The 17,900-nt window shown below is 41.1% G+C and overlaps 1 protein-coding gene across 1 annotated transcript in view; it reads right to left on the bottom strand.

The window, feature by feature from the left end:
- Positions 1 to 17,900, bottom strand: part of AMPH (amphiphysin) — a 230,566-nt gene that overhangs the window by 53,573 nt on the left and 159,093 nt on the right. Inside the window, exons 6-11 of the mRNA XM_069461959.1 lie at positions 17,205 to 17,312; positions 15,205 to 15,290; positions 6,637 to 6,712; positions 5,912 to 5,994; positions 3,474 to 3,612; positions 1,851 to 1,979 (exon numbers count right to left, since the gene is read on the bottom strand). Of these exons, the coding sequence (XP_069318060.1) occupies positions 1,851 to 1,979; positions 3,474 to 3,612; positions 5,912 to 5,994; positions 6,637 to 6,712; positions 15,205 to 15,290; positions 17,205 to 17,312 (621 nt within the window). The remainder of the gene's footprint in view (positions 1 to 1,850; positions 1,980 to 3,473; positions 3,613 to 5,911; positions 5,995 to 6,636; positions 6,713 to 15,204; positions 15,291 to 17,204; positions 17,313 to 17,900) is intronic.

Here is a 17,900-nt window from a genome sequence, read left to right as displayed (position 1 = left end):
TTACATGTATCAGGAAAAACCTTTTCAGATACATCTCAGCTCTGTAGTTTTCAATACTCTCCTTTCTTGCAGTTGGCATCTCATTATTTCCAAGCACTGTTATTTATTCCCTTTTATCCACTTATCTGTGCACTGTCGAACACATTGCCGTCCAGATGCTGTGACCCATTCAATTATAAAATGTAGCTTGACATACAATCTGATCAACACATCTGAAACTACAAGCACACACATATATGTGTATGTGTCCACCAGCCCTAAATATGGAACTCTTTCAGTCATGCTATTTTTAGATGCAACAGTTATAAATGGCCAATCATGAACATGCAATTGACTCAGCTGGATGTGTCCCTGGAAGAAAGCTGTGAACTCACTGTGGTACTCCGCTAATCAGCACAGATTGGTGCCACGTGGAATCCTCGTGGCTCAAAAAAGTGGCTCCCACAGTGTGGTCCAGCTGCTGGAACCATGTTCCTTCTCAGATGCAGGAAAATGACAGAAACCCTTTCTGCCCCCTCCCTAGATTTAAAAATATATATAAGTGAGGCTGTACCCCCGCAAAGTGCACCCCTATCATGTCTCTGGCGGGTAGTTCTTTCAAATTGCCTAGAAGTTATAAAAGCTGTAGGTGGAGAGGTGCTTTTCTCTCCCTCCCCACAGCCCTGGGCTCATGAGCAAAGCACTAGCAAAGCCCAGGCAGGTGGCTCTACCAGCGACCCGTGTCCTTGCAGGAGCCACAGCTGGAGAAAGCTTCCTCTCTCTCTCTCTCCCAACTCTTCACTTTTCACATCAGTTTCACTCAACAATATCAGGAATGTTAATGCTCCCAGGGCCCTCTCCTGGCATTTGCAGTAGTGCATTAGCACCTTTTGCAAAATGTAAATATGATTTCAGAGAACACTGAGAGAAAATGGTGTTGGCCTGACTTCTCTGGGGACTTTCACCGGCAAAACAAAGAGATGGTTTCAATGGCATTGGGAGCAACTCTGGAAGTCACAACTATTCCTCAGTCAATGAGATAACCCAGCTGCTAGCAGGGACAGGCCTGCAAACAGCTGCTGGTGGGACTCGTGCCACCAGGTAACTTCAAAAGCAGTAGGAACACTGACCTCTCCATCTGCCAAATCACGTAAATGATACGACCCAGCTGAAGGGCAAAAGACTTAACTTATTCACCTCTTTTAATTTCTTTTTCCTGTTCTCTAACAGGAATCAATAAAAAAGAAATCGTGGAGGGCACAAACATGAATTTTACACACACACACACACACACACACACACACAGATGTTCCCTGAAGTGCTGATGAAGCAACAGAAAAATCAGAAGCAACCTGTGATCAACACTCAGGGGTTGGTACCTCCAGCTGACAGAATACTGTGGCTAAATGTGTTTTCACAAACACAATATTATACCATGAAAAAATGCTCAGTAAAATAAAGTAGAAAATTCAGGAATACATATCAGGATAATCTGAATTTTATGGTGCAAAACCAATATATACTCTGGGGAGGAAAAAAACTAAAAGAAAATGGACCAAAATACATTAGTGGTTATGTCGGAGTGTTATGATTTAAGTGATTACTAAACTTCTTCATTTTATACTTTTTGGTATTTTCCCAACATTCTATCATATGTATATACTACTCTTAAAAATATAAGACTATTTTCAAATAATGTACACCTCCCATTTAAGAATGCTTCAGACATATCAAGTAATGATGACAAACCTGAATGACAATTAAAATTACATCATTGGCTCTAAAGTTTGCCATTTCCCTTAGAGCTGACCCCTGGCAGTCCCTCTGCCATGGCACTTTCATAGGCAGCCCAGCTCTGAAGCCACACTCACCTGGGAAGGTGTAGTCACGCTGATTTCTGGAACAAAGTTATCCTCAAAGAAACTGATGATGTTCTCCTGCTGCAGTTCCTTTGTTGGGGTGACTTTAGGCAGAGGTGGAACGGGAGGCCCTTTCCTTGTCTAGGAAGCATTAAATATAAACATTAATTCAGCTAAAGATGATGTATGAGACATGAAGAACTGTCATGTGAACAAGAGCTGGGAGGACAGACTGATCTCTGATCGAAACTTAGATCTGTGTATAGAAATAAGCCTACCTGATTTAGGGGAAGAATCCTGTCTACGTGGGTGGCTCTTTGAGCACCAGCAAGCAAGGGTCCAGTGGAAAAAACTCAGGCTATGAGAGCCCATTCATCTCAACACAGGTATTCGATCATTAAATATGAAATGAAATGAAACACTATACTCAGAAGTGCAGGTGCAGGGACCTGTACCTTCAAGGTTAAACTAAGGCAATACTCTCCCTGAATCAAACTGAAAATGATTTCTCACTTCAGCAATAAATTAGAATTTCAAAACTAAAATCAAGCAAGCTTTTCATGTGAATCAATGAGATCAATGACAGGCAGGTTACATTTTACTTTACTCTCCAGGATTTTGAAAAGTAAGAAAGTTAAAGGTCGATCCATTATGTATATCCTCTTAAGACTTTCCTTAGTTCAATCATATACAGATGGTCCTTTACCTAAGGTGGTTTGAGCCAAGATTTTTTTGACAGTGCAAAATGATACACATTCAGAAGGAAGCTGAGACCCTCTCTGGTGGTGCCGGGCAGGGGCAGCTCCCAGGCCACCACCGGAGCATGCGGGTAAACAACCAGCACTCCGCAGTGCACTGTGCTGACAGGTGGTTCTGCCCACCTGCAGGCCAGGGTGAGTGTTCTGAGCACATTTAAGGCAGGCTAGGCTAAGCTGTGGGGTTCAGCAGGTTAGGTGTACTAGATGCATTTTTCACTTAGAATATCTTCGACCTACAAAGGGTTTATTGAGACGTAACCCCACGGTAAGTCAAGAAGCATCTGTACGTGAAAGCATGAACTGGACTGGGGACTTGGAGTTTTCCTGCAGGAATTTTCTTTTTACCCAAAATAGGGGAAATAAAGCTGGCAATTTTTCTCTACAGTTACCTTTGACCACCCCTTCCTGTTCCTTTTCAATCTTGTGTTCCAATCAGTTTCATTAAGTGGCTACTCATATGCAGTATAGTACAAGTGATATGAAAAAATGTGAAGTGACATATAAACATAACTGCTTTTCTGGACAGTACTTGCCCTGAATGTAACTTAAACCCCTAGGAGAGGGCAGGTTTCATGGACAAGGATTAAATGGAGCCTTGAATGAGAGAATTCCGAGAGCAAGAGATGGCAGTAGAGGAGAGCGTGCTAGTCTGAGCAAGCTGAGAAGGTGCTGGGAAGTCCCAACAGACTCAAACGTAGGGCATGTGTGCAAATACAAAAAGTCAAATATGAAAAACAGGTAGATTCCTTAGTGACAATCGCAATACCTAGAACCTCACACCTCAGTCTCCCCAACTGAAAACTTCTCCATGGTATTATCTCTGATGGGCCACCTCACCACGAGTTCTTCTATCCACTAAAATATGTAATCCTCCTACCTGCGAAGGTGACCTAGGCCGTGCAGGTGCAGGAGACGCGGGTGCCAGTGTGTGATTCGGACTAGCTGTCGGGCTCGGGAGGGGTGAGGGCTCCTCGGGCGGCGACGGTGTCTTTGCAATGCGGAGAGGACCCGAATCACTAGATGAACATAGGGGATTAAGCAATGGGCCTTCTAAGGAACAGTACTCATCCAATCAGGGGTTCTCCATCCCAGAGAAATCCTGAAGCATGACACATACTGTTATCCTGCTCCCCTTCCAGGTTAATTCTGGCTAACAGCAATGGTGATAGTGATAACTGGTACCATTTATTGCCCACTGTGTGCCAGACCCCATTCATGTATTATCTCTTATCCTCACAGCAGCCATGCCTTATTGTCCCCACTCCACAGGTGGGGAAAGTGGGGCATAGAGAGGTTAAAAAAACCCTAAAGTCACCCAACAATTTAGTGGATCTGAATTCAGCACTTAGTAATGCAAACACCCTGTTCTTTCAAACCAAGCTCTGCAAGAATCTTCCAAACATAGACTGAATTAATTTAACTGGTTTCGCTTTTTATTCACAAGAGAATCTTTACATGTCCCAATCTATAGAAAAACCTACTCTGAAAATTGTAACTTTTACGTTAAAAGGCAGCCTTAGGATGATGTAATAAAGATTTTGGACAAGTGCTTTCTGATGACATTTGGAAATAAATCCACTAATTAATTACCCTTTCTACACCTTATAAAACAATTACTCAAAGCAGACACTTTGAACTGTACAAACAAATCGTGTGATGGGCGAGACTCAGTAATGTTTACTGAGAACCCACCAAGTTCCCGGCACCGGGCCAGATGCTTGGGAATGGCCCAAAGGTGATGACTAAGAAGCACTCGGGACACATCCTACCCTCTAAGAATTTCTAAAGTCTACAGCTCGAAAGAACAGAGCCTATACCCCAAAACAGGACAGCACATACACGGCAGCATGGTCTACACATCAGGGGGCCGAGGGAGCTGGGTGCTGTAGGGAACACGGACACAGTGCATGATTGGGGCCAGGGCCAGCAATCATGTCCTCTGATGAGAAACACAGCCCCCATCTACGCTTAGCAGAGACTCCACTGAGCCCACTCACCACCTCATTCTGCAGAGGAATGTTAAAAAAATGAAAAGAACATTTGTTAAGCGGTCCTGGCTCCATTTTCTCTTCACTTTATCTAATACAGCAATATTGAAATTGTCATGTGCATTTGTCTCTTTCATTTCCATGTAAGGGAGCAACCATTAATTTTTATAACACCCAAATGTCCTTTTGATATTCCTGTTCTAATTTTGCCTTTTTTCCTAGCCCAGTAGTGAAATAACTGCATTGAAAACAGTAACTCTGATCCTTTCATGTGTTCTTTCAGGTGATGATCTTCCCCGGGGAAAGAGAGTGAGTGTACATCTACTGCTCACTTGGTACAGCAGCTGTAGCAGAGGCTATGTCTAATTCAAGAGCAAGGAATAAGAAAACTAGCCATCACCAGAGGGATCCAAACACGACCATATGTAGAAGTTGGTGCATGTGTATAACTATGTGTGTTGTTATAACTGCGTGGGTATAAGTGTGGGCACTGATTGATGTTAAAATTGCAAATACAGATCGTCAGGACTATGTATTACCTTAGAAGCCATTTAGTTCAATAGTACCTTATTTTTTTTTCTATTGAGTAAAAACAGCGAGACATTTAACCAGAGCGGTTATTGGACTTAACTCAAGGACAGCAAGTTAACTGCAGAGTCACAAAACTGAAAGCTGAGCCTTCTGACGTCCAGCCCAAGGCTCGCTAGCCTGCGTTCTCTGAGTGCATAATGCCTGAGAAGGATGGAATAAGAGGGGTTCCAAAATCACGGGAGAAAGTGCCGTGAAGCTGAACTCTAGCAAGGTAGACAATGAACCTAGATGGATCACTGGCTCTTTGGTGTATTCGACTGCTGTGTTCAGAACAGCAACGTGCCACAGAACAGAAACAACTCAGCATTTGCCAGATCAAGAGTTAGGAGGTAAGATGATGAGGGGGGTCTCACTTCCCCTTTCCTTTCCCAAAATAGGACGTCAGAACTCACGGAAAGAATCAGAACTGTCATAGGTTTTGGGAATTCCTTTCTTCTCTAGAGAAAATAACAAGTGTGCAACTAGAAATGAGATATTAAAATTCCACACCATGGCTATCAGGTCCCGTGGAAAGCAGAGAGAGGCAGACAGTCAATTTTATTGTGCCAACAAGAAGAACCCTCGCTGAGACCAGAAGTAAACGCAAAAGCACAGAACTAAGGTTAGTGTCAGCCTCCAGGTGCAAAGGCCCCTTGGAGACTTCTACAGGATGGATAGAATAGGACAGGCTGGGCCACAGACTGCAGACATTCCAACAGGCAGCATGTTCAAGGTGCTCTGGTCAACAGTGGCCTACCTGGGAGCTCCTTGAATGGTGAAGGCCTTGTCGGCGTGCTGGTCGCCCAGTTTCGTCATCACTTCATACAGTTTGTGGCAAAGCTAAGGGGACAGAGGCCACTTGTCTATTAGCTGCAAGTCATCCTGGTGCCAATTCAGGCTGTTCTCCCCAAGAAAAAAATTGTTTATTGAGAAACTAAGAATCTTATGATAGTTTGGATGGCCTCAGGATAACTGAAATTCCGTACATATGTCATCCAAATTTAAAATCCAAGTCAAAACTAAAATAAGTACAAATAAACTAAAAAATAAATTAAAATATATTTATTAATCCGAGTACAGAGCAGAAAACAAAAGCTTACTGTTTACATTAACTCCACTAGAAACAGCCAAAAACCACCCTGTTCAAGTAAGAAAACATCAGTCAACAACGGAGTTGCCGATTATCTAAACATTTTGAGACTAATTTTTCATTAGCTTAAAATACCACTTGAAATTCCAACTTTATAAACTGCCTGAAAAAAGAAAGAAGTCTGTGAAACTGTGACAAAATCTTCCAAACATACAGAGAACTATACGGTCACTAAAAAACTGTACAACTATTACTAAGAGTAATAACACACTACTAAATGAAACATACAAAAGAGTGAATTCTTGGGATAATGCTATGCCAATTCATTTGTTTCCAAAATAAATCTTCCTTTACTTTATATTCCATATGTAAAAATAATCATCATGACTCACCACTGCAATTTCCTTATGAAACTTGGCTTCCAGGCTGGAAACGTTTTTGAAAGTATTGACATAAAATCCAACTCGTCTAACATGTGGAAATAGGAAGAGGAAAGAAGAGAGAGGGAAAGACTAGTCAGAAAAATGGATTTTTTAATGGCAATCAAACATATTCAAACCAGATTTTCTTTACACAAGTTTGAATAACATTGGATTAAATAAAATACTTAACCCAGAGTATGCCCAACCTTTCCTCATCTGTTCATACACCAAAAAAAATCTTTTGGCATAGAACACGATGTCTCCTAAAATTCAGTTACTACCCTAAGACAGTGGTTCTCAAACTTCAGTGTGCATCAGAATCACCGGGAAGGCTTGCTTCAGATTTAGGAGGTCTGGGCGGGGAGATTGAGAATTTGCATTCTCAAGTTTCTAGGTGATGCTGATGCTGCTGGTTCAGAGACACTTTTAGAACCACTGATCTAAGAATTTGTTTATATTTTAGATATGTATCTTGTTAACGTTCCAAGATTTGAGAACTTTATTATTAATTTTTATAAAATATAAATGATCTGCTTTCAGTATTATATATTTGGACTCCAAAATTTGTTTGATAGAGGGAACATTGATTCCGATTGTTCAGCAAAAGTGAGAGCACACTTTCACCGAGCAGAGAAGTCTTCCTGGGGAACTGTGAGTGGCAACCTGTGACCCCTTCTCTAGGACCCCAATCAAACAAGCCAGTAATTCTTAACACCTTTCCTCCTTCAATTGCTCAGCAAATGACTCTGGGTACATGCACAGTGGGGAGCTAGTCAGAGGAACACCCAGAGGGGCTGATTAATGAACAAATGCTCTGTTCATACTTAAAATGGAAATGCATTTGTAAGAGAAAGAAGCAGAGATTATAGAACTGCATGTGAACATAAAGTTACCACAAAGGGCCACATCTGCGGTCTCCAACCCCCAGGCCATAGCCCGTTACTGCTTCGTGGCCAGTTCAGAAATGGGCCTCCCATCACTGCCTGAGCTCCGCACCCCAGGCCCACAGCCCCAGTCCATGGAAAAATCATCTTCCATGAAACCAGACCCTGCTGCCAAAAAGGCTGGGGACCACTGCAAATATCAAAACAGAGTGGACGGCTAGACGTGGTGGCCATGCTTATAATCCCAGCACTTTGGGAAGCCAAGTCTGGAGGATCGCTTGAGTCCAGGAGTTCAAGACCAGCCTAGGCAACACAGCGAGACCCTGTCTACAAAAAATAAAACATATTAGCCAGCCACGGTGGCAAGCAGCTATTATAGTCCCAGGTACTCAGGGGGTTGAGGTGGAAGGATCGCTTGAGCCCAGGAGTTTGCGGTTGAGCTTACAGTGAGCTGTAATCGTGTCACTGCACTCCAGCCTGGGTGACAAGATGAGACCTTGTCTGTTTAAAAAAAAAAAAAAGTGAGTATGGGCAGAAACAGCTACAGGAACCAACAGGAGAGATGAGTAACAGGCCCTGTGCCAGCTGCTAACATCTGCTTGGGAGGACAACCCTGGGCTGCAGCGGACCAGCCATATTTAAACAGAAGGTGGGTAAAGATGGGCGGGGCATGTAGTTAAACTTGACTGGCAGATATTGTTATACCAAAACCCTAATGAATGTCTATGATTAAAACTTTGTGCACAGCTTAGTAATTTCCTTTGAATAGGCTTTCTGATCGTACATGCTGGCGAAAGGCATGAACAACAGAACTTTTGATGTTCACTGCCAAACTGCTCCCGTCAGGCAATTTGTTCAACTTTGAACATCATCTTATACACAACCTTTGTAAATTTGATAGCCAAAAGTTAGCATCTCCCTGACTCTCAAATTTATATTCTTTTTATTAAAGTGAACACTTTTTTCATCTATTTATTGCCCATTTGTATTTCTCCTTTTCTGAATCATCTACTCATCATATTAATATTTGCTTACTTCTTAGTGTTTGTTTTTTTCTTTACAATTCATAAGGGCATTTCTATTAAACATATTGAAACTTGGATTCATTTAGCAAAAAAAGAATCCCCCTCCTTCTATGTTTAAATTTTGTTTTCTGATATACAGCAAATCTTAAGTAACTTACATCAACTTTGAGAAATAATTGGTATACTACCAGGAAGAAATACCTTATGTAGAATAACTAAACAAATGTCTATACTTTCTTAATATTTTTATTGCTTCTTTTTAAGATTTAGAAATTAAATGAAATAGTATATATTTATTTAGAAAAAAGTGTCCAACACTTTAATGCAACTTATCATATAGTGATTTTCTCCAATTTATGAATCAGAGACTGTGAAGTGGGGACTGCCTTTGGCAACATCACTGTTACAGCTCCAGCACCTAATACAGCACCGCGCACATAGCAGACATGCGGTCAGTAGACCATGAGTGAATGAATGTATGAATGAACAAGTCAACAAGCTAATGAATGAAAAATCTGGCACTCGTTCCACTAGAATAGCATATTCTTATGTGACCTTGCCTTGTAAAAGACTAGCGTCACCAGCAGTGAAATATACAAACACAAAGAGTACGAGGCTCTGGAATCTGATATCTGCTTGGAAGTTTTATTTCGCAAGTTCTTCATAAACAAGGGATTCTGAGACATTACTATTTCCGCAAATGTGGCATCTTCAGGCCTCTTCTGATTAGCTGTCAAAACCAACTTTATTTCTTTATTAAGACGTTACTTTGTTCCCGGAAACAGTGGAAAGAATTAAGAGCTCAGCTTACCTCAGCCACAGTTTGCAGGCCAGAACTCTCTCCCCTCTGTAAGCCCTAAGGGGAAACCTGCCTGCCCTGGAGGGGGGTGTCACTGCTTTCCCCAGAGCCCCCTGTAGTGGAGGAGGCATCCTCTGCCACCCCTCCCTCACCATGGAGATGGGGTGGGAGGAAGAAGAGTTTTCTTCTAGCTCTTTTCCAATCCTCTGAGCTCCTTTCCATCCTCCTGTGAGACTGACGGCAGCATATTCAACCTCTTCCTGGCTCATCTAGCAAACTCCCAGGTCACCCCCAGCCCCATCCACTGTCCACAGTGGCACATCTCATGGTTTTCCTCTCTCTCCCTCAGCAAATGCTAACACTAACACGGCAAATTCTGACATCCATAGGACTATCCAGCCAAAAAACAAGCCCCCTAACTGACGGCCCCAGCATCCTAACATACACACTCTGCAGTGGCCACTGCACATTCTGGGTCTTGCCACCACTCACCTATCCCACCTCCAAAATGGGGCAATCAGTGGCCCCCCCCAATAACCTAGTTGCCTAGGCCACAAGAGCCCCCATTCACTCATTTCCATTCCACCTGCTGACATCCTTTTAACCTCTGTGGGATCAATGCCCCTTGTCTTCTAGGCCATGAACCCTCTCCTTTATCTAGCTCAGGCCCCGTGGCGCAACCCTCAACATTGTCTGGCCAGTCCCATCACTCCCTCCTTGCTTGTTCTTACCACATTTAACCCACATATCCTCAGTACCAAATCATCCCATCTTCCCCACAGCCACTGCCATCTTCTCAAGATCACAAAAGCTATTTTAAAGGCTTCCCTTGCCCTATCTTCTCCCTCTGCCACTATTTCCTCATGTCCGTCAGAGTCGGGGTCTTCAGAATAACAGATGACACCTGCTGCTGCTGCTTCCTCACCTCCCGTGGAGGCTCCGAGGCCTGTAGTGGAGCTTCTGCTCCCACCGTCTGCTGAGACCTCCCTGGAAGTTCACCAAAGGTGAAGCATCTCCAAACCACATCTCCCTCATCCCTCTGTTACTAATGATGTTCTGGGCACTCCCTCATTTGTAAAGTTTTCTCCATTCTCAGCTTTTTGAGATACCACTCTTCCAAAGCTCCTTCCACATTTCTAATTATTTCTTCTTTTCCAAATTCTTTAAATATTGGTGCTCTCAAAGATTCTGTCATTGGCCCTCATCTTGCCACGTGATCTGACTTCCTACTCATCAACTCCCATGACGTCATTACCACCCTTATGGTAATGATTCCCACCTTCTCTTTGAGCTCCAGACTTAGCTCTATACAAATCCTTTAAACTTCTTTATGATCTTCAAACTCATCATACATAAAATGGAACTCAGTGTTTCCCCCAAAATTCCTTTCCTTCATACATGGTCTTCTTTGAGAGAAGCCTTCCCTAACCACTCAAACTACAGTTCCCATGTTACTCTCTGTTAAATTATGCTGTTTTATTTTCTGCATTAAACTTGTTGTCTAACATCTGATTCTTTTTTTTTTTTTTTGTTGAGACAGAGTCTCACTTTGTTGCCCAGGCTAGAGTGAGTGCCGTGGCGTCAGCTTAGCTCACAGCAACCTCAGACTCCTCGGCTTAAGCGATCCTCCTGCCTCAGCCTTCCGAGTAGCTGGGACTACAGGCATGCGCCACTATGCCCGGCTAATTTTTTCTATATAGATTTTTAGTTGTCCATATAATTTCTTTCTATTTTTAGTAGAGAAGGGGTCTCGCTCTTGCTCAGGCTGGTCTCGAACTCCTGACCTCAAGCGATCCACCCGCCTCGGCCTCCCAGAGTGCTAGGATTACAGGCGTGAGCCACCGCGCCCGGCCTAACATCTGATTCTTTATTTGCTTTTTAGGTAACTACCTTTCTCTATCCTTCAATGTAAGCTCCAAGAAAACCAAAACTTTCAGTATAGGATTGTGAGCACCTAAAAGAGTGCTTGGTACACAGTGGTAGTCAGTAAATATGTGCTGAATGAATGATAAATGAATCTGACCTCTGCCTCTCTCCTGCTCTATCACGACTAGCCCCTCCTGGACACTGTCACTCTGACCTTAAACCACATTAGACTAATTAAAGTTCCACAAAACCACATATCTGCTTCAGCTCCCATGCCTTTATTCATGCTCTACATCAGCCTAGAATATCCTTTTCACTAAATGGTAACTTTACTCATTTTAAAATATTTAGCTCAAGCATTCCCTATGGAGTCCTTCCTTCTTTGCAATATCTCTCTATCATCTCATATGAATTACAAGCTCCTTTAAATCATACAAACATACCCTAGTATTTCCTCTTTTAAAATTGAACTTGCATGCCCTCTAGGTAGTGGTTCATCTCTCTTTTCCTTAATACATCCAAAATTTTTAAAGTTTTCTACACATGGCAGTAATGGAAGCATAGAGAAACAAAAAAGACATAAGATACACTGAAAGCAATTACAAAATGGAAGACAGAAATCCTACTTTATAGGTAATCACATGAAAGGTAAATGGACTAGGCACACCAATCAAAAGGAAGAGGTTCACAGAATAGATAACACATACACACACACACACACGTACACAAACGATCCAACTAATACTGTCTACAAGACACATATTTTAGTTTCAAAAACACAAATAGGTAGGAAATAAAAGAACAGAAAAAGATACACCATGCAAAAGTAACCAAAAGAGAGCTGAAGTGGCTACGGCAATATCAGACAGAATAGACAAAATTTATTATCAGAGACAAAGAAGAACATTATATAAAGATAAAAGAGCCAATCCATCAATAAGACACACCAATTATAAACATACCTATGCCTAACAGCACAGCCCCAAAATACATGAAGCCAAAGCTAATGGAACTGAAGATAGAAGCAGACACAGTAATTGTTGGAGACTTCAATATCTCGCTTTCAGTAATGAATAGAACAAACGGCAGAAGATCACTAAGAAAATAGAGGACTTGAACAACATTATAGTTCAACTGAACCTGACAGACATAGAAAACATTCCACCCAGCATTTGTAATGATTTTGAATAGTGTGATGTGGGATTTCACTCATTAATCGCTAATATTTAATATGTTCATTACTGCATGTCCAGTATTATACATTTGACCATAGGAAGTCCAGAAGATAAAAAAGTACTAACTTCAATTCCAACGCTGAACAATACGTCTGGGAAAAGAACATATGCCTTCATGAAATAACTTGAAAGATCATGACTGCATGCAATATCATTTTAGATAGAGAGGCCCCAGATAAAGGCAGCGTGATTTACAGAAAGAAAAAAATCACAGAAGTGTTCTCAAATGCCACATTTAGGATTCATAAGCTTTATAATCTTAGGGAAGTGTTTAACCAGTATGATCCTTAGCTTCCTCCTCTGTAAAATGGAGAGGTATGTAATTGTGATAGAGAGTATGTATGTAAAGTGCATAAAATGATACTTGGCAAATAGAAAATATTCAAAAAAATGATGTCTCTCTTGCTCTTTCATACCACACACAGACACACACACACACACACACACACACACACTGCACATAACTGTTGTAGTTGAATAATAATCTGGATTTAGTCTAAGAAACAAACTATATAGAAAGGAAGGGCTAAGCCAGGTTTTGATCAAAGGGAAGGATCTGGATTAAAAAACTAACGTTGACTGATGTTGTTTCCTGACTGCCAGAATGAGGAGTTAGATTGATCTAGCATTGAAATATTTATACTGTGTATGACCAGAAAAGGAAAAAAGTTTTTTACCAAAATTATCCCTGAGATATTCCCTTTGTTTTCAGTCTCTACAAAGTCTTTCATGTTATAAGACACTCTGATAATTAGTTTACTTTGAATAACTAAATATTATTTGGGGGGGGGCACATAATAAGCCTGAAATAAAATCTGCCAATGCTACTTGTGGATGATTGTAGAGAACACTAGAAAAAAAAAATAGTTACACGCCCAGTACATATTAAAGCAGATAATAAGTATTTTCCTCTTAGAAATTCTGGAAATTTTCCTAAGGGTATTACTTCATAGTTATCAATTGGCAACTTCCCAAGGGTATTATCTCACAACTGGAAGTGTTGAACGTTGTGATACCCAAGCCTTTTTGAAGATCAGTTCAAAAGGTGATGAAGTAAGTAATTACATTGGAGATCACAAAAATTCCTCTACAGGGGAATGGAAGAGAATAACTATTTTAATTGTGTACAAATGACAACTTGTGTTTCAAATAGAATACCTGTTGAGGAGGATGATAAGTTCTGGAGAACTACTGGCTGACTGGTGAATGTCTTCAATGAGGATAAACACACTGATGCCAAAGATGTATGTAAAGATGTTGGATTCAAGTATTCCATGAAATGTGAGTGCAACAAAGTAATATCTGTATTTATAAAAAATTCAGATCACTTCATATAATTTATGATTTTTAAATAGATATGAATAAATAAATTCAAATTATAAATACATATCTGTTTCATCTATTTCCCTAAAAGATTTATTATTCAGGCTGTATAAATTCTCAGTGGGAGAGAGGAGAGGTCTTCTTTAGGCACAAACAGTAAGGTCCTAAGCAGGCCACAGAGCTGTCAAGGTGGAGCTTCTGAAAGAAGAGGTATACAGGATGAGGGCAAAGACAGGAATGTAAGGGCCAGGCCACCATCACACTTCACAAGAGGATGATGAGCATTGGGCAAAGGCAGTGAGAAAAGAGAGGGGGAATTCAACCCAAAATACTACACCAAAAAATGGTGGACCATTTCCTTAATGGCCCTTTGGTTTCCTGCAGTTAATGACCCCAAAGCTTTTAGTCTTGGGAGCCCAGCAACAATGGTACCAAAAACTAAATGCAGATGTTAAGAGAATGCATAAATTTGATAAGCAATGAGATAATTTCAGACATGCTGAAGTTTGAGTAATGGCTTGTCATTGAGGTGTGACACGTACAGGCTAGTTTACAGGGAACTAGCCAAAATTTCATCCAGATATTTCAGTAGTTCAAAAATAAACAGAGTGCCTATTATTGGCAAAAAAAAAAAAAAAAAAAGAGAGAGAGAGAAAACTAGGGATGAACACAGAAAAGGATAAACTCTCAAATTGCTTACAATTTTAGTGAACAAGTAGAAGCTCTAGACTTTATACAGAGGAAGGTGTTAGGGGAACCATCTGGTTGGAAGTTCGGACTAGAGAATCTAACTAAAAACCATGTGTCATGGCGAACATGATTCTGTGTATCTGGAGAGTAGCACAGGGGTGCTGATGGAAATTGGGGAAGATAAGGCCCCACTTCACCCAACAACTTCTACATTCTACCACTGAGTGGGAAAAATAGAACAAACTATAGAAAATGCACTTAATTCCATGAGAAATGCAGAGTATCAAAGCCAGAAGACTAAATAGGTTCTTGGAATAAAGGAGGTTCCACCAAGAGCTAAAGGGCTATGTTGTAAATTTCAAGACTAAGGGCAGCTCCCCTAATGTCTCTCACTGAGATCTGGGTCTTCACTTGAGAAATACATCAGTGTCTAGAACTGTGCCACCCAACATGGCAGTTGCTAGCCACATGTGGTATTTTAAATTTACATGAATTAAAACAAAATAAATTAATTTAAAATTCAGTTCTTCAATTACACTCACCATATTCGAAGTTCTCAATAGCCACATGTGACAAGCAGTTACCATACTGGAAAGTGTAGAGAACACTTCTATAGACAGCGTTGAAGCATCACAGGCAATAAAGAGAAATGAGGGTATTCACTGTTCTTAAACTTCTAAAAGGGACATGTATAACCTATACATAAACATTTTTACCTTGACCATAATGATGGTAACTCTTCTTGTAAGTCAACGTTGAACTCTTCAAATACTTTCTGTGCTTTCTGAAATTCCTCTTCTGCCTAGAAATGATATATAACATGTGTTTACACTAAAAACAAGCCATTCTATATACAATAGCATCATTTAATATAAAACAGAAATAGCCTTATGACATTCTCAAAACATTTTGGGAAGGAGAGATATTTGGTTCAAATCCACATGCTTTGTTTCAATTAAACATGAAATATTAATACACTAAAACTGGAAACTGGATTTATTACAATGGTTGTGTAACAGATGATTGGCCTGAAAAAAAAAATGGCAAAAAGATGTCTTCCCTCTCCTTAAAACTTTGTCCACTCTTTTTCAGAACTGAAGCCTGCATCCTGACCCCAGGCAGGTGGTCAGTAGGGGCCTGGGGAATCAGCCATCCTAGGTGCTGGAGCCAGCCTCCCAGGTGGGTGTGCAGAGACCACAGTCTTTGGCAGAGACGGGAGGATTAGAATAGTTAACCACAATGGCACAGAACTGAGGGGAACACCCTTCAAAAGCTCTGTATTTCTGCTTATGTTCAGGAAATTTGGATTTTTGAGATGAAGTCTACCATTTTGCCTTCTTTGCCAGCAAAGTAATAAAGTTCTCTTTCCTTCTCCTCAAACCGCTTGTTCTTATTCTTCTGATGTGCCCTTGAGGACAAGTGATGAGCTTTCAGTAACAGTTGCTTTTGCAGTTTCTGGCTGATTCATTTAATCTACAAAAATATGTTCACTGCCTGCCATGCAGATAACTCTGCCCTGGACACTGCACTGGATGCCAGACCCCCCATGAAGCACCCGGTCTAGCAGAAAGGCTAAATAACGACATTACAAGGTGTATTGACAAAAGGGACTCACAGTGTGGTATGGAGCATGCTATAGGCAAGAGGGTGTACAGAGAAGAGAGAAGCTTCCACAGAGAAAAGGTGATATTTTAACTGAATCTTCAAGAATCAGGAAATGTTTGCCAAAGGGGTCGAGGAAGACATAACAATATATAAAGGTGAAGTTCCATGGGACGGAATTCTAGCTTCCTGGCCATGTGAACTTGTCAGATTGCTTTCGCTTTGTGCACCTCACAGGCTGTTGCGAGTGTAAGGACAGGCAATGCAGATGCGGTGTGGAACAGGGTGCCTGGCATGAGCGTCTCACAAAGTACAGTTGTTACTGTGGCTGCTCAGGAGCTGATGTGGAGGCCATGCAGGCTCTTTCTCATGATGTGTGTATGGAAGAAGGAAAGTGGGGGAACAGGAGGTTTTAAAGTTCATAAGCATGGACAGGTGAGTTACAGACAAATGTTGAAGGTCTTATATGATATACTAAAAAGTTTAGAATTTTTTTTCTACAGGTAAAAGGAGCCATTAAAAGATTTAAGCAGCAGAGAAACATATCTAGAGACGCAATATAGAAAGACCATTCAGGCAGCTGTGTGCAGGAACAGGAAATGGCCAGACTGGAAGGAAAGTAGGTGACTTCAGTTAGTTGGAATCTCTGTAAGTTGCTGACATACATGGTAAAAGCTATTGAATATGGGCTTTCTAAAAGAAAACTAAAGTTATGCAAATCTAGCATGTGTCTGTGCTCTCAATCGAAAGTTTTATCTGAGAATTTCAGCTTGGTTTTCCATCTGAATCTCCATTTCAGCATTGATCGTGGACCACAACCACAAAGGGAAGTGTAGACACACAGTACTTTCTTTGATCCTACAACACTGAAGGCAAAAGTTCATTCTGAGCAAAATGTGTGAGTCAGTGTCACCCTCGTAAACTCTACAATAACATTAAAAACCTTATATTTTAATTAAAAATAATAGAAGGCAGCCCTCAAGCACCATATTTCAATTTAAATTTTGTCTTGATTCCAATCTCTGTTAAAAATGAAACATATAATTTTAAAAAGCTGAACCGTGACAAGTCATAAAATATGGAGAGTGATATCCACCCTGGGCTCAATCCCCACCTTAGAGATCCGACCCTCATCCTTTCTCTTGGAGCTCTGCAGCGCTTCCAGATGGTGGCGGGCACTGTCGTAGTCTACCAGCTTCCTACTGCGCTTGGCGATGCGGTTCTGCCAACAGAGAAATGCATGCACTAAAAAAGAGACATGGTAATAGAGTCTCCCCTTAGCTGCAAAATGCCAAGTAATCAGCTGAGAATCTTAACTGGATAACACGGTAAGATCGAATTTCTAAATGACCCCTGAAAATCAGACTACAGCCTCCCATCCTTTGTGTGGAAATCATTAGGTAACTAGCTTCCCTTCTGATAACACATAGGTCAACTACGAGACATTGAACACAGAGTTTGCAGTCAAAGACCTGAAAAATTCCAGAATGGGTTGGAGTAAACCTATACTCTCCATTAGTCCCTTCTCTAAGTCTTTAAATGTTCAATGTTGAAGATAGTGAAAAACTATATGAAATTTGGTTTTATAATTCTAGTAACACTCACATTAACATTAGTTCTATAAGACAGATTTACTTCCTAGGAAATCTCTTTTTCTACAAGTGTTTCACAATCCTCTGTTCATTAAAAGCACTAGGGCTAATGTGTCATTGTGGAATAGATGGTGTTCAAGACACAGGGGAGATTTTCCTATTGGGCAAGCTCTTTCTGATGGGCCTCCAGTGGACGCCACGAGAAAGTCTGGAAACAA

This window comes from Eulemur rufifrons, chromosome 29 (assembly GCF_041146395.1).
Source record: "Eulemur rufifrons isolate Redbay chromosome 29, OSU_ERuf_1, whole genome shotgun sequence".
NCBI lineage: Eukaryota > Metazoa > Chordata > Mammalia > Primates > Lemuridae > Eulemur > Eulemur rufifrons.
Note: the sequence above shows the minus strand (reverse complement) of the source record. Positions and strands in the feature narration are given on the sequence as shown.